This window comes from Macaca thibetana, chromosome 6 (assembly GCF_024542745.1).
Source record: "Macaca thibetana thibetana isolate TM-01 chromosome 6, ASM2454274v1, whole genome shotgun sequence".
NCBI lineage: Eukaryota > Metazoa > Chordata > Mammalia > Primates > Cercopithecidae > Macaca > Macaca thibetana.
Genome location: NC_065583.1, coordinates 114,496,946 through 114,515,240, shown reverse-complemented (window position 1 = coordinate 114,515,240; position 18,295 = coordinate 114,496,946). Strand labels below are relative to the sequence as shown.

Here is an 18,295-nt window from a genome sequence, read left to right as displayed (position 1 = left end):
CAAACAAAACAAAAATGCAATATTTTCGTATCTTCTAACAATTCTCCTAAATAGAAGAAAAGTAAAATGTCCAATATGAGGATATTACTATTTAATGAAGCACTTGATAATGTTTCATGACATTTTTGATCTACTTTTTTCCTGTGATAACCACTCTCAGGGTGAGCATAATAAAAAGATTAACAATAACAAGAGCAAGCTAGTATTTACTAAGTACTTATTATGTGGCACACTGTTCCGGGATCTTTAGATATATTATCTATATACTCCTTCTCAACACTCTTTTGAGGTAGTTATAATTAATAATCCCATTTTACAACGAAGTAAACTGGGGTACAGAAAGGTTGCTCAGTAATAGTTTCAGCGTATAAGGATACTTTCACCATAAGTGTGGGAATCTCCTCTGGACACTCTCCAAATGCTACAATAATAGCATTACAGGTTATAGCTTCCTTAAAATGTACAAAAACCTAATAGGAACAATTTGGGTTCTAGACTTGGCCCTGTCATTAACCAGATGCAAGTTTCTTATCTTTCCATATTACTTTTTTTTCTCATTTGTAAAATAAGAGGGATAAAAGCAAGAGTTTTGGAGTAAGGCAGAACTGGATTATTTCTAACTTAGTCATTTATTTAATTCATGGCCTTGAGCAATTTACTTGTTTAAGCCTCATCTACAATCTGGGGGTATACTAGTATTTACCTCCTAGTCAACATATTCACGCAAACTGTTTAGCTCTGTACCTGGCCTAAGGTAGCACTTAATAATCATTAGCAGCTATGAAGGGGTCCTTACACTCATTCCTTACCCTTCTGCTCTGCTCTGTATTTTAGGGGAACAAACCCTGAAAGCTCCATTTCCTAGGCTTTTTTGTCAGCTGACTTATGGTTGGGTTCAGGTAATGGGAGGCACTAGTTGGAGAAGCTAGAGTATTTTTCTCCTTTCCTCTGTGCCTTGGGCAGCATCTCAGCATAAGGAGAATCTTTTTTGTAGCTCCACCTTCAGGTAACAGTTCCATCCTCCCTACCCTTCTATCCTATGATTCCAGCTTCTGCTGTGTGATTCTAACCTCTGGGCTCTGACAAAACTACCTCCTACGTATCTTTCTGGAAGAAACTAGTCAGACTCTCATCATCCATGTAATCAATTTCCTGCATTAAATTCCCTCTATTTTAATATTCAGACTGGTCTATTATGTTATAGTTAAATCTTAATTGATAAAACAGTTATCATCATCATCATCATCATCATCATCATCATCATGATGAACGACTTGGAAAACTGAATAAGATAAGTTTCCACACAATATTTTTTCACTTTAGGGCAGAAGTTGTCAAACTTTTACTGTAAAGGTCCACACAGCGAATATTTTAGGCTTTGCAGGCCATGTGTCTCTGTTGCAACTACTCAACTGTGCATTATAGTGTGAGAGAAGCCATAGACAATATGTAAACAAATGGCCATGGCTATGTTCCAATAAAAATACTTAAAAAAGAGTTAACCAATACAATTTGGCCTGAGAGGTACAATTTGTCAACTCCTGGTGTAGGGTGTTAACATAACATAGATATATCTGTTTGCCAGCATTTCACGGAATAACTCAACTCAACTATTAATTTCTCAGTCAATATAGAACCATACCTTGTAAGAACTAATGTTAGAAGTGATATAATCTAATTTGCATAAGATGCTTGGATTTCCTCTATAATTATCCCCAAAGTGGTCATACAATCTATATAAACATCTACAGAAAAAAAGATCAAACACTTTTCAAACAGCTGCAATTATTAGCAGGTTCTTCCTTACTTTCAGTCAAAACCTGCCTTCCTATAACCCAATTATCTTTCTCCTTTCTTCTGGATCCACACTGAACAAATCTTACCCTCAAGTGAAAGGTATCTGGACCTTGATGGCTTTCCTAGGGGCACATCATAGCTTATCGTTAGTCCTCTTAAAACAAGGCAGCAAGACTGGGCCTTAAGTATCTTTCTGTACATTTTAGCAAGTATTTATAAAATGCTTAATATGTGGCAGATACAATCTAGGCTGCAGGGTTACAGAAAAACAAAACCCAAACAGATTAGAGTTCTGGTTTCATAGAGTTTACTCTAGTTGGAGACGAGAAAGAAGAAAAATAAAGCAAGATAAGGAAATTGACAGTGAGGTGGGAGGGAAGTTGTTTTAAATACTATGATCAGAGAAATCCTCTCTGATAAGGTGGCGTTCAAGGGAGAGTGAAAAGAAACTGAAGGAATGATTTATGTACATATCCGTGAAAAGAATCTTCCAGAACACAGTAAATCCAAAGGCCCTGAGGCAGGAGTGTATTCAGGGTGTTCACAGAATAGTATAGAGAATGGAAAGGTTTCAGGGAATTGAAGTAGACTTGGGGACTTGATTCCATGCCATTGTTTCTAGAATACATCAGCCAGCATTCTGCTTTCCTGATTTCATTCCATCAGGGAATGCTCTGAATTTGCGTTGATTAAAAATAGGCTCAGTTGCAATTATATATGCTGGTTTGAAAAAATGAGAGCGAAAGAGGATTTCCTTAAGGAAAAATTACGTAAAATACATTTTTGTTTTGTTTAGGAATAGTAGAGAGTTTAAAGAATAATGGTATTGAAATTACTTAAGGATAATAAATGCTGACACTATGCAGAAACCATAACAGAAAGCAGTAATTAAAAAAGCATAAGCAACAGATAATTAAAGTAAAAGCCTGACAGATTTTCAGCCTTCTAGTGCTAACACTCATCAAGCATCTTCTCCTTTAAAAAACAAACTAGTAGGGCCCTACATAAATCTGGATAGCAAAGCCGCAGGTCTCAGCATCTTTAGATCTTAGTATTTTCAAAGAAATAAATTAATATTAGCATCTTTATCACTACTCTCTTCTCCAGAGATCTGTATAAGTTAACAACAGTCTTCCAACTATTTTGTTTAGAAGTTTCTCCTTCTGAGTAAACTTAATACTTTGTATTGGTAGATAAATCTTAAAAAAAAAGAATAATTCATTGAGGCCTAAAAGTTGCTACAGAAAGAAATCTAGCTTCTGCTTACAAACTTTTCAGTGGCATTTCTATTACTGGGGTTCTAATCCTGGTTTTGTCCCAAAGAATAGGGTGACATTGGCAAGTCCCCAATCCTTTTTGAGCCTCCTTTTTTTCATTTGCAAAATATACTCCCAAAACTCTTACCTTCAAGAGAAATACACATCAAAATATCTTGCAAATGAGGAAAATTCTAAAAACGATGTATAATTTCTTACTGGTAACATGAAAAAAGAGCCAAGAATGAAAATGCCTTTGTCCCTTTCCCTTTCCTTTCCTCTCCTCTTCTAAAGGAAGATATGCAGGTTGGAAAGATAAAATGACTCCTATGGCCTCAGGGAAAATTGCAAACTAAGCAAAACTGACCTTCTGTTCTTCTGCTTCCTTTCTCTACTCCTTTCCCACCTTCTGCTTCTTCCTTTTTGCTTTCATATCAAATTCACTCTTACATCATCCCTATTACACTACATCAACCTTCAACACTTCCAAAATTTCATTTTCTTTTTCCTCTACAGGAAAACAACATATTAAGGTCTTAGCAGATTGCACCCTGTTTATTGAGGGAGTTTAAAATCCAACCCCTGCCCTACTTAGCAAGTCATGTACTTGACAAGGGCCTGTGAAGGGATACATTTTTATGTGTTCACCCAGATGGGCATCTTTTTGGAAATTACACAAAGGTACCATACACGCTAACAAAAGCCTTGCTTCTATACCCTCTTTTAAATGTTGCAAACAAATTTCCTGATTCCCTAGTTATCATATACCACTGATAAAGTAATTCATTCTAGGGCATTCAAATAAAGTTGAATTTAGTGGTCAATGCCTGTAGTGAAGCATCTCAACCTCAGTTTTTATTCAACTTTCTTCTCTTTTTTCTCCCAAATAGTTTCTGATTTTTTTTCACTATACATTTACTTTTAAAGCAAAAGAAAACAAAAGGCAGATAACCCACATTGTCCAGACAAACTTGAATCCAGTGTCATGCTTGATACCATAATCTTTTATTGCAGGTTTTAAAAATTAAAGTTACTTGTGTATGCCTTCAATAGTCTGAATTTAATTAAAACGCCATCTACCTATGGCAAAACTCTTTCCCTGAGCTTATAAACACATTAAATAACAGGTCAGGCATAATGGCTCATTCCTGTAATCCCAGCACTTTGAGAAGCCGAGGCAGGGTGGATCACTCAAGTTCAGGAGTTTGAGAACAGACTGGGCAACATGGCAAAACTCATCTCTACAAAAAATACAAAAATTAGTTGGGTGTGGTGGTGCATGCCTGTAGTCCCAGCTACTTGGGAGGCTGAGGTGGGAGGATTGCTTGAGCCTGGGTAGCAGAGCTTGCAGTGAGTCCAGATCATACCGTTGCACTCCAGCCTGGGCAACAGAGCCTGACCCTGTCTCCAAAAAAAGGTTAAGAAACAAACTTTTACTTTGTAATTTTTAAAAGTATTTTAAAGCACAAAATAAACAAACAAGCTCTACTTTGTGCTTAAAACTTAGTCCTTATTTCTCAAAACATAATACACACTATAAAATTCATATTAACTTAAGAAAGATTACCAAGATATTGTTCCTGTTATTTTTTGCTGTGTGTGTGTGTTTTTTTTTTTTTTGTGTGTGTGTGTGTGTGTGTGTGTATGTTACAGGTAGTTAGATAGGCAAGAACAGGGCAGGAAAGGGCTCTCCCCGACCCACTAGGAATGTCAGGTGACAGTTTGGCAATTATCATATTGCCTCTCTAAAAGTGATAAATTGGCAGCTGGCGCCAGGGAGAGGCCATTTCCTGATAGTCCACACCTGTTGCACTAAAGTGTTAATTGAATGCAAGTGCCAGGGAGAAGCAACTTCCTGGGCATGCACATTAAGAGACAAAATGGTGGAGTATGACCTTCCAGGGTCACTCCGCCAGAAAAGGGAAGAAAAGCTTCAGATGGGCATGCGTACAACTTCCTAAACACACTGGGAATGCTCACCTCCCAAGGGCAGGAGGGTACCGCATATGTGGGCAGCCCACCCTAAGGGAAGAATCATGAGAAAGGGCCAGGCTATTAAGTTCTAGGATGAAAGTTAAACACTGCACTTGACTTCGGTGCCCACTTGAGTCTCTTCCAAGCATCCTTTCCTTTCCTTTCTTTCCTGTTCTAAAACCTTTTAAATAAACTTCTACTCCAGCTCTGAAACTTGCCTCGTTTTCTTTTTCTGCCTTACGCCCCTCAGTTGTATTCTTTCTTCTGAACAGGCAAGAATTGAGGTTGCTGCAGACCTGTAGTGATTTGCCACTGGTAACTCGGCTACCTTCTACCAGTAAAATATATAAAGTATGTTTATAAGAATAAAATGGTTGACACATACTTGTTTTCTAATTATAGTTTAAGACATGATTATAACACTGTTTGTCAATGGATCAACTCTGTACCCTGTCTTCACTTACCCTGCAACTCTCCCTGAGGGCAAGATGTGTAGTTTCAGAATGTTCTCAGCTATCTGGTTCTCAGCTATCTAGTGAGGTTAGACTGGAAGACAATGTCTAAGGTGACCCAGTTCTTTCAGAGAAGCTTACCTTGCCACACCCACCTCCCAAGGGCTTCATCTCTTTTAAGAGCACTAAATTAGAAATTCCACACTTTACTGGATCTCTTTCACAGCGCTAGCCAGTTGCTAAGCTTTAGTTTCCTCTTTTTAAAAATACTGGTCTTTCCAAAGACTAAAGATTTGAAGATTTGATGAGGTACTGAATACCAATTAGGTACTAGAAATAGCACCAGATGTTTTATGTATGTTACTTCTTTTAATTGTCAAACAACTCTGTAAGTTTCATAGAGCCTATTTATATAGGAGTCAACTGAAATTTAGAGAGGTTAGGTGATTTGCCAAGGTCAAATAGCAACATGTGTGACATTCACACTCAAGTCAATCAATTTAACTTCCAACTGCATGCTTTTATTTTCACCACAATCCTACTTCCAAATATATAATTTTCCTGTCTGCCACAACCAAAGCAAAAACACTATTTAATGATCTTCAGCAATGCATTGAAAAGGAAAAAAATTGCTGAATAATATACTCCTCTAGCAGAGCTGACTGAGAACACACCCAAGTACTACATAACCTATACTTAAATCTTAGAACAGACCACAGATGACCTGGAAAACCCTTTTCCTCCATACATTTTTTACAGCTTTTACACATAAAGAAGGGAAACCAAATGTTTAAGATGCAAGAATAACGTGCCTTTCCATCCCAGCCAAAGCGGAGCTTATGTGGTTCACAAGAAGTTCTATCATAATCGTATTATCAAGTAAACACCAAATCACAAATAATATGGAGTAAGAAAAATACAAAGATAATTTTGGTTTTGGAAAACAACTAAGCACCAGAAAACTCTTTTCAGAAATTTGGGAAAATCCTTTTCATAGTAGCTAATATTTCTTCTTTAGGCTTTGATATAAAATTTGGTTTATAACCTTTATATAGTCATATTTTTGCTCTTTACTAAAATTAAGTTTTCTAGTATTCACAACACTAACCTTTAAATTCTGCTACTTAAAATAGTTATAATATGTACATCAATTTTTATCCTCTTAGAACATTCTGCATGATAGTTTCAAGTCATTTGAATGAAAAATTGTTCAGAAAAACAGAAATGCCTGATTAGTAGTCAGTGTTCTTTATGCCAGTAAAAATAAGATTCCATATACATAATAATCAAAAGTCTACTTTTGAGCAGCTCCTAAGCAAACATTTTTCAGAAGATTGAGCACAGACCTTGGGTCTTCACTTTTCATAACGGCTCTGCCAGAAAATCATGTTAGTTTCTACCTTTGCATATTTATAAAATCTGTCAGGACCTAATCAACCATTTATCTCTATGTGCAAAAACGAGAACTGTGTCCTCAACCAATGAACTCTCAAGCATTATGACTTCTATAAAATTCTGCCCTCCAAACCCAGGTTCCACAAGGCCATGTCTATTAGATTAGCTCATGATGCCAAAAACTCTATTGTAGTTCCTGGCTTAACAGAAAGATCAAATTTTATCCATTTCTCCTATATGTCTTTAATAAATGTTCCTGGTTTCTCAGCAGCTTCAAGATGAAAAGTATATTAATTTGTTCCTGCTGCAGCTATTGTCTTTACCTGTTATTCCAGCCTGGAGACCATTATTTGTATATCAAAGAAAGGGTCCTTGTGTAGCTGCTTTTGAAGACTTTCTAGGGCGACAAACGGTGATACAGGAAACAAACTGCCCATCCAACACATCCTGATGCAACTAATCAGCCTCAGAGTCTAGTAAACTGAATACCTTTGGCATCTAGGCTGGTTATGTCGTTGTTGAGAGTGGGCAGGCCAATTTTACAGCTTGACATCCTTTTCTGTTCTATTCTTAAATTCTTAGAATGAAAGTTTTGTCTTCATAAGTTTGCTTCTTCTATCTCTGTGGATCTTTTCTTTGAAATCAGGTTAAGAGGGATAGGAGTTAATAAGAACACAGTTCCCTTTCCACCAAAGAGCTCTCTTCTCTTCTTACCATTTGTATACCTTTTAAATGTTTGGGGTAGAAATTAAATCAGCATTAGAAAGAAACTGCAGAGGCCGGGCGCGGTGGATCACGCCTGTAATCCCAGCACTTTGGGAGGCCGAGGCGGGTGGATCAGGAGGTCAGGAGATCGAGACCATCCTGGCTAACACGGTGAAACCCCATCTCTACTAAAAACACAAAAAATTAGCCGGGCGTGGTGGTGGGCGCCTGTAATCCCAGCTGCTCGGGAGACTGAGGCAGGAGAATGGCGTGAACCCGGGAGGCGGAGCTTGTAGTGAGCCGAGATCGCGCCATTGCACTCCAGCCTGGGCGACAGAGCGGGACTCCAAAAAAAAAAAAAAAAAAAGAAAAAAAAGAAACTGCAGATATACTGTTTTTGAGCTTGCTACTTTTTTAGACTACTTGCCCTACGTTGACTCTAGGTTCTAATTTCTCCTCTAACCTAAGCAAAGAGAGTCCTATGAACCTTGTATGTTTCAATCTGATTCACCAGTGTAGGGCTCCACACAGGAGGAATATCAAAGCTTCAAAATAATAAAGTATTCCTTTTTGGTTGTGGATGTATGTCCTTTTGTCATGACCACAAGACATTATGAATCTTAGAACTGATAATGTTTGTCTCTTTACTTGGGTTACTAGGAAGCTCGGAGCAAAATTTGTGACCCATCTTTTTTTTTTTTTTTTGAGATGGAGTTTCGTTGTCGCCCAGGCTGGAGTGCAGTGGCGCGATCTCGGGTCACTGCAACCTCCGCCTCTTGGGTTCACGCCATTCTCCTGCCTCAGTCTCCCGAGTAGCTGGGATTACAGGCGCCTGCCACCACGCCCGGCTAATTTTTTGTATTTTTAGTAGAGACGGGGTCTCACCATCTTGGCCAGGCTAGACTTGAACTCCTGACCTCGTGATCCACCCTCCTTGGCTTCCCAAATGCTGGGATTACAAGCATGAGCCATTGTGCCCGGCCAATTTTATACGTATTTTAAATTATACATATTTATATTATTTTCCTTTTCCTCTGATCTTCTAATGTATTATATTTTTTAGTTTTGATTTTAATGCAGTGCTATAAGCTAACAACTCTAATCAGAGAGTTACAACTAATAACAATTATTATTATTATATGTAAAACCATGAGAACCATGCAGTAAACCATAGTACCAACTACTCAACCACAGAAACGAGAGGATCAAGACTACTATATTACATGGGCTATGTAGAATGGGTTGCAAGGTCCTAAAAGGAATTCAGGTAAAATCTATCAAACACAGTTGAACCAGCCTAATAGTCTGGATTTTCTATTTTCTTTTCTGTTTCTTTTTTTCTATTTTTTTATTTGTTGAGACAGGGTCTCTGTCACCCAGGCTGGAGGGTAGTGAGCATCTCAGCTTACTGTAGCCTCAACCTCCCGGGCTCAGGTGATCCTCTCACTTCAGCCTCTCAAGTAGCTGGGACTACAGGCATGCACCATCATGCCCAGCTAATTTCTGTATTTTTTGTAGAGATGGGCTCTTGCCATGTTGCCCAGGCTGGTCTCAAATTCCTGGGCTCAAGCAATCCACCTGCCCCTGCCTCCCAAAGTGCTGGAATTGATTACAGGCGTGAGCCATGGCACCCAGCCAATTTTCTATTTTCTCTTTTAACTTACACTTTGAGCATACTTTAGAAAACATACAGCAAGTCTCAAAGATTCATGGCAATAAATAAAAAACTCTGGTTCTCCAGTTGTTTGACTATCTGACGTTATCTTATTTTTTTGAGCACTGATTAGAAAATTCTTCCAGGATCATTTTAACTTACTCTTTGTATTACTTCTAATTAAGTTTCAAGAAAAGTTTTGGAATTGCAAATGACCAAGCCAAAAACGCTTATGTATTGTTATCTAGTCCTTGACTGTCAAATTAATTTTAACTAATTGGAAAGTTTACTTTCAAATCTTATTTATAAGACCATTCAACGTGATATGTGTAGTATTAAATTATGTAAAATAGGTACTAAGGCAGGAAGCTGGTTTGACAAAAGAAAGGTATATTCTTTTAAATCCTTTAAATTGGGGTGGCTCACACATAACAGACACCTGGGCATCATTGGAAAAAAGAACATTTAAACTATTATACATTTAGAAAAAGCATCAAAGTTAACTTAAAGAACACAGACATAATACCATACTGCTTCAAGAGTAACACCTATTCTTTGTTAACTGGAAAACACTAAACTTTTGCTTACATTACTCAATCTTTTTTTTTTTTTTTTGAGACCGGATCTCGCTCTATTTCCAGCCCGGGGTGCAGTGATGCAATCTCGGCTCACTGTAACCTCCACCTCCTGGGCTCAAGCGATCCTCCTATGTCAGTCTCCCAAGTAGCTTTGAGCATACTTTAGAAAACATACAGCAACATGCCCAGCTAATTTTTGTATTTTTTGTAGAAAAGGGATTTCGCCATGTTGCCCAGGCTGGTCTCAAACTCCTGACCTCAAGTGATCCGCTCACCTTCCCTCCCAAAGTGCTGGGATTACAGGAGCCAGCCACCACACCCAACCACATTATTCAGTCTTAACTCCGATCACCTCACCTTTTATACTTTATTATTAAATTCTATAGGTTATATAATAGAAGCTCTTAGATTTTTAAAATGTAGACACTTCTGCTCTAATATGACACACGCCTTCATGAAAAATCTCTTTCTGTAAAATTGCACACTAAAAATAGCAGGCATATGGGAAAAATTGGGTTAGAAGCAGACGATTCAAAGACAGGGCATTAAAACAAAAAGAAAAAATTCTAATAAAATACTAGCACAATATTTTAAACACATGGCAAATTCCTAGCAAAGAAATACTGGAGTAAATGTAAGATATTATCTTTTTAAAAACTTGAAAAAGTAAGGAAGGCTTATCAGTTGAGACTGCTGAGTTAGAGAAACAGGAGGCCAGTGTAGGAAGAACAGGCAGAAACACACAATAAGGCTCCTATGATGCTGCATGTGGCCAAACGTTTTGAGCAAAAAGAAGAATGTGGGGTGAATAGTCATCATGTGCAGTACAATTTTCCTTTGTCCCTCAGCTATGCTGATGTTGTTTGACTCTCGCTGCTATATTATTTAATATCACAAAATAACAATCAAATATAAGATAATTTGTATTGCAGAAGCAAGCTTGTAACAGAGCAAACTATACCAAAACTTTATATTATAGTTTTTCTAGATTTATGTTGAAAGAATGGAAATGTAAAATACTCCACCAAACCAACTCACTACTGACAAGAAGGAGAACTTCTCTCAGTATGGGAAGAGAATATGATTACAATAATATGTTTGGTACATAGTAGTGCTCAGTAAATGTCAGCAGCAGTTGCTCCTACTACTATCACTACTTCTGTGGCTACTACTTTTACTAGTAAAGATAGAAATTAAAATAGCTCTAAGATAGACACCTGTGGCTTACCCAATATCCGTTACTCTCTGCTTTCTTGCTAATAGAAGTTCAATATTTTGCTTAGGAATCTGTCTTTCAGGAAAGGTGACCCTAACCCCATTTTAGGGGCAAATCACTATTAATCTAAACCAATTCTGGTAATCTCATTCCTTTTGTCAATGGCTGCTTTAAGGGTGTCCACAATGACCTCCTGGCAAATAAAACCTGAGGAAATTTTTTTTTAATTTTAATTTTTTTATTTCTATCGATGTTTGGGGAACAGGTGGTGTTTGGTTACATGCGTAAGTTCTTTAGTGATGATTTCTGAGATTCTACAGTGGACGCTGCACCCAATGTGTAGTATTTTATCCCTCATTCCCTTCCTATCCTTTCCCCTGAGCCCCCAAAGTCCATTGCATCATTCTTATGCCTTTTCATCCTCATAGCTTAGCTCCCACTTATGACTGAGAGCATATGATGTTTGAAAACCTGAAAAAAATTTGCTGAGGAGCAGGGAAGGAGATCTGGGAACAACTTTCGTAATACTTAAGAAAACGACAGTGGAGCAGTTTATCTTTTCTCTTCCTCTCAATATCGTCAGGGCAGAAGTACTTTAGGTGCTTGGATGCTCTACTTATCTTTTTATGTTCCCCTTTCTCACAGAATTTGACCTCCTGACATCCCCTTTGCTATCTTGTCAGTGCCTTGCTAATTTTTAAATGATAAAAAAATCTTACTAATTAAAAAAAAAATTTTGTCAGAATAACCTAGTCTGTCACGACCAAAAATGGAAGTCTCTCTACATTTATTTATGTTTTTATTTATTTTTAATTTAATTTTTAAAATTTATTTATTTTGAGTCAGGGTCTCACTGTCACCCAGGCTGTAGTGTGGTGGTATGATCATAGCTCACTGCAGCCTCAAACTCCTGGGCTCAAGTGATACTCTGACCTCAACCTCCTGAGTAGTTGGTATTATAGGCGTGAACTCTTTATGAGCTAAGAGTGATTTGTTTGGAGAATTTTACGCATAAAACGTACAATCTTCTTTGTAACAAGAATTTTTCTGTTGCATAGCTAGACTGTCGAGCTCTGTACTGTCCTATATGGTTGCCACCAGCCACATGGGGCTGTTCAAATTAAGATTAATTAAACTCAGAATTTCTGTTCTTCAGCTGCACTAGCAACATTTCAAGTCCTTAATAGCTAATTTGGCTAGTGGCTATTGGTCTGGACAGTGCACACAAAGAATATTTTCATCATTGAAGAAAGTTCTATCGGACAGTGCTAGTGTAGATGAGGTATTTGGGAAATTTTTATATATTAGATTACATTAAAGCAAGCCCCAGCTTAAACAAAATTGCATTCAGACAACTTTATTAACTTGGATAGCACGAAAATATATTTTAGTATGACAGCAGAATTGCCTCAAGTTCTGAGCTAGTAGAGTCAATATTAATGAAGAAAACATAAATATTTATGTATCCATAATATAGTTATGTTTACTGTATCTCCTTATAATTTGCTGAAAGATGAAACAGAAGACAAAGATAGTAATAGAAATCTCAACCCACCAATAGTAAGTTCTACAATCTGAACATCTAACACGTAACTCATGAATAAAATGCAACAAGCTGAGATGTTTGGCACTTTTTTCCTGTTACCATTATTCACATTACAGTATATAATACATACATTATTGGGGCCTGTATGCCCCAACCCTGCGATTATACAATAATGGAATGAGTTGGGAATTGAGAGGAGGTTTGATTTTCTCACTCCTACCTAAAAGTGTGACATACTGTAGATAGATATTCAGTTCTTCTAACCTTATATAAAACTTCCATTCTTCCGAGATTCATATCATCCAAATCACTATCTGGCTTCACTCCTATCTGGCTTAATTAATAAGGGTCACTTTCGCTCTCTCTCTCTCTCTCTCTCTTTTTTTGCTTAAGACAAGTTTTCACCATGTTGCCCAGGCTGGTCTTGAACTCCTGGACTCAAGAGATCTGCCTGCCTCAGCCTCCCAAAGTGCTGGAATTATAGGCCTGAGCCACTGTGCCTCTCTCTCTCATTTATTAAGGAGTCTGATAGCCTGTTCATAGTACGAACTAAATTCTAAGTTTCAGTAGCATCCTAAGTGACTTTCGCATCCCTATGTTAAAGGTCCTCCTCCTCAAGACTTAAGGTTTTTGAACTCCTTTACCTCCAGTCAGGTTAGGCACACACTCCCATGGCCACACTCCAGATTTGTCAGTTTGTCATCATTGAGAATATTCTCACTTGTCATATCTTTAATTGAAATACATGTCATTCTCTGATCTCCTTACCTTCTATCTCTCTCACCCTGTATTTCCTACTACTCTGGTTCTTTGATTTTATGGCTTTTTAAGTTAGGTCCTTAATTTATTCCGTTAGCCCTCTTTGGACTCCACTGTTACTCCTGGCACGGAGCCCATGGCTCAGCACTTCAATCATTCTTACCAATATCCCTACATTTTTCTTGATTTATTGTTCTGTTGTAATCTTGTCTTTCACAAATCCATTCTCATCTAAAGCATCAATCTGAGGCTCTTTCAATGGTTTCTTAATGTCCCAAGATAAAGATCACACTTCTTAACCCTCAGGCCTTACACTTAATTTTCCTTCTGTCTAAGATGCTCTCATTGTCACTTTTTTCTGGTCACCTTAGATTTGCCCTTCATGTCTCTAGCTTCCTGTGGGACAAAGTCCTTAAGTCCCTAATTAGGTTAGGTGCCATTCTATGCACTTTTATAGCATCCCATACTAATCCCATCATATCACTTATCACTCTGTATTATAATTTTCTGTACCTAAGTGATTTCCCAATAAATTTATAAGCTCTTTGGGGGCAGAGATTGTCTTTTCCACCCAAGCAGGGTCTAATATACAACAGGCATTCAATTATTTTTTAAACAAATGAATAAATAACACTGGTAACTCTAAAAGAGCATCATAATTGAAGTTACATGTAATTATTCCAAAATACTCCAAAATACAATTTTAATAGAATTAAATATGACAAATCAATTATATAGGTGATAGAAGGGCAGAAAATAGAGTAGGGTAAGGAAGATTAGGAGTCCTGGAGTTGTATGGAGTGGAGAGGGCTGCAATTTGAAATTCAGTATTCAGAATGGTCTCATTGAAAATGTGACAGTTGAGTAAAGGTGATGAGGTGAGAGAGTTAACCACATAGATATTTTGGGAGAAGAGTACACAAGGCAAAGGGAACAGTTACTGCAAAAGCCCGAAGGTAGAAGCATGTCAGGCACGTTCAAGGAAGGAGGCCTATGTTGCTGGAGTAGAGACAATGATAAAGAAAATAGTAAGAGATGAGTTCAGAGAAGTAATGAAAGCCAGATTGTGTAGACCTTGCAGGTTGTTGTAACGACTTTGGATTTAAGTAAAATGGGGAGCCATTGTGAGGTTTTGAGTAAAAGATAATCTGACTCACTCTGCCTCCTATATTGAGGACTGGATAGTAAAGGGGAATCCTCATAAAAGGCTATTAGAGTAATCCTGTGAAAGATAACAGTAACTTAGACCACAGCAGCAGTAGTGAAGTTAAGAAGCACCTACCATATACTTTGAAGGCAAAACTAATGGGATTTCCTGAGGAATTGGATATAAGCTATGAGACAGAAAAAAGTGTCAAGAAAGACTCCAGGATTTTTGGTGTAAGCCAAATGGAGTTGACATCTGAGATGGGAAAACCTGCTGGAAGAACGAGTGGAGAAAATGTTTTGGGGATAACAGTTGGACGTGTGAAACATTAAATGTCCATTAAAAGTCTACTCAAATAGTAAGATATGAACCTGAAATTCATTAAAGAAGTACAGGCTGAAGATATAAATTTTTGGGTCAAATGGCAAATAAATGGTACAAAAGCAATGGAACCAGATAAGGTCACCAAAGAAAGGAGTACTGGTGAGAGCAGAGTCACAGGCCACCGACTAACTCCTGGGTACTCTAACATTGAGGTCAGAGTAAAGAGTAGGAACCGGCCCGGCGCGATGGCTCATGCCTGTAATCTCAGCACTTTGGGAGGCCGAAGCGGGTGGATCACCTGAGGTCAGGAGTTCGAGACCCGCCTGGCCAACATGGTGAAAAACCCAGTCTCTACTAAAAAGTATATATATATGCTGTCAACTATATGCCAGGCGTGGTGGCACATGCCTGTAATCCCAGCTACTCGGGAGGCTGAGGCAGGAGAATTGCTTGAGTCCGGGAGACAGAGGTTACAGTGAGCCAAGATGGTGCCACCGCACTCCAGCCTGGCCGACAGAGTAAGACTCTTGTCTCAAAAAAATAAAAATAAAATAAAGAGTAGGAACCAGTGAAGGAGGAAAAGGAGTAAGCATTAATGTAAAATAACAACTGCAATGTAGTTTCCTGGAAGCCTATTGAAAGTGAAGTAGTAAGCTGAAGACTCAGAATTGACTATTAGATTTAACAGCATAGAAATCATCTGTGACTTAACAAGAGCATTTCCATAGAATGATCAAGGCAAAAACCTGATAGGAGCCATTTTAGAAAAAAAAAAAATGTGAAGAGAGGAAATGGATTCAGTAAGTATAGACAAATCTTTTGAGAAATTTTGTTTCAATGGGAAACAAAGCAATAGGAAAATAACTAGCATGGTTTTTTGGTTTGTTTGTTTACAGATAGGAGCATGTTTGTGTGTTTATGAAAAAATTCAGAAGAGAAGATGTTAGGACAATCATCTGCATATTTATAAAATCACCAAGAATTAAGACAGAAGTAGAGGTGGAGAGCATGAAAATGTTAACAGTCTAATGACATTAATTAAAAGGTATGGTTTTTAGATAGGGGAAGGAAGAGTGATCTGGAGGAGTAATGAGATATAAACACTGTCAATCCACTTTCAGGCTCCGTCATTCAATGGCTAAGAGAGAAAACAAAAGCCTACCAGTTTGAAGACTATAGGAGAAGCATTATCTTCAGAGGAAGAGCTAGTTTCCATTAAAGTAAGAAGGTAAAAGGAAGGAAAATTCAGAGAAGTGATTATTAGGGGTTTTGAATTCCTGAAGGTACAGGAGAAGTTTCAGTAATTGGGCAGGGATAGAAAACAGAACAGAAGAGGAAATATACAGCATCTTGTCTATTGGATGAGGGATGATGTAGGAGTCTGGGACTTCTTGCAGTGGCAAACATAAAATTGAATAAAGGGCATAATAAGATTAATTCTGTGGAGTCAAGAAAGATAGTGGTGTTGAAGTTGTGAGTGTGTGGGACAGGGCAGTTCAGAGTGTGTGGGCCTCTCTTGATATCTCTTGGGGGAAGAATATACTTGTTCCCAGTGCTGGAGCTCCCCCTTGACCCTTATTAATGGAATTGATGGAGCTGAGGCCAGCTCCATTCATTATTAACAATTTAGAAAATTAATGTGACCTTCACACACATGAATTTCTTATCAAATAGTTTAAAATTTAAAAAATTTCCCTACTCTAGGGAAAGAGTAAGCTAATTTTTCATAGAAGAGTTTGGTTTACTTACATCTGTGTTACAGGAGCGATACCGTTTCCTTTCCCCAAGGCAATATTTTCCACCTCCTGAAGGTCTGAAAAAACATTTTGTTTAAAATGTGAATATAATACATCTATCCATACAGAGTATATATATTACTTGATGAAAACATACTAAAGTTTACTTTCAAAAACTGTATCATTTGACATGTTTTAATTATTAATCATGCTGGTGATTGTTAGCAATAATTATGGTTGTTGAACATAAAAATTAAGGCAATTTATTATTAATTTGTATTAATAGTACTATTAATTTTGTATTAATTTACTAGTAATTTATAAGGTTTTTAATTGTCATGATTTATATTCTCAAGAAAATCAATTCAGTCAATATACTTTCTAATTATCATAGTAAAAATAACTTATTTATAATGAAAAGATATTTAAATCATATTCAACAAAATCCATAATCTGATGCTACATGTTTACCAACTAGGAAATGGAAAGTTTGTTTTTACTCCAGACAGGAAGCAAGGAAACATGAAATAACTCCCTGGAAATAGCTTTCATTCAAAGTGAATAATGCAAAAACAAATTTCCATCTCATTTCAAAATAGTCCATGAAGTTTAAAAATTTAAATCTAAAAATCAGATGGCATTGCATTATATAAATACTAAATATTTTATATTTCACCAAAATTAATGAAACAGTAAGACATCACATATTTGACCATATAAGTTATCTTTAAAGGATTTAACATTAGGGAAAGCCATTGCTATTATTTGGGCATACTACCATTGAGTGATAAAAACAACTAATTTCTTCTTTTAAAAGAGGTCCAGTTTTTTTCCTTAAGTATCTGCGTATATTATTTATCACAGGGTTTTTTATACTTTTATTAATTTATAGCAGCTTTCAGTTGAACTTAGGTTAGTTATTCTGTAATTTTAAAAAAATGATCAAGTCTAAATCATAATTTTGGCTCACTGGTATCAATGGGATCATTAAAGCTACCTTTTGAATATATTTTGAATGCCAGTGAATGCTGACTCTAAGTAAGGAAGGGAAATGGCTCAGCTTGAACCAGCTTTGGAGAAATGGGTTGGTCAGATAAAAACAAGATAGTGGGGATGGTGGTAGCATGACTTGTTTATGAATGGGTAACAGGAAGCTCTGTTTAGCAAGAGGGGAATAACTGATAGGAAGTGGCAGAATGGAAACACAGAACTAATATAAAGCAAAACAAGTTAAAAGAGTAAAAGAAAAGACAGTTGGAGATAGGAACCAAAGAGAGGGATCCTGAGTTAAAAATGGAGAAAAACAAAAAATAAAAATAGACCATCTTTTATCTCAGAAGGAGAAAAAAAAGGAAAAGCATTATCATAACATTATTCTCCTTCGAATACTAGCTGGGAAAGAAGGTCCTCAACCAGTGTTCTAGACAAAAATGGGCACTTGACATGTGGCAGCCAAAGAACGGTTTAGTCTTAGGGAGGACAAGAAAATACAACTAGAGGAACCATCCACCTGTAATGGGCATGAAGCACTGGTAGGAGGGAGAAGCAACAGAGCTAGCAAAGAATACTGATGGTGCTGGTCTTGCGCCAGGGGGACTCGGGCTGGAGAAAAGAGTGGTGGGAGAGGAGCAGTCTGACCTGCATAAAACAGTCATGGGGAGAAAAGTGGTGGCAGCTCCGGAAGATGATTAATGGGGGCATATGAATGGAAACTATTTTAACACATGGGCAGTATTCTTTTCATTGTGATTTGTGA

General features: G+C 37.3%; 1 protein-coding gene across 1 annotated transcript in view; it reads right to left on the bottom strand.

The window, feature by feature from the left end:
• Positions 1 to 18,295, bottom strand: part of ADAMTS6 (ADAM metallopeptidase with thrombospondin type 1 motif 6) — a 321,212-nt gene that overhangs the window by 90,002 nt on the left and 212,915 nt on the right. Inside the window, exon 13 of the mRNA XM_050793724.1 lies at positions 16,553 to 16,616. Coding sequence (XP_050649681.1) covers positions 16,553 to 16,616 — 64 coding nt within the window. The remainder of the gene's footprint in view (positions 1 to 16,552; positions 16,617 to 18,295) is intronic.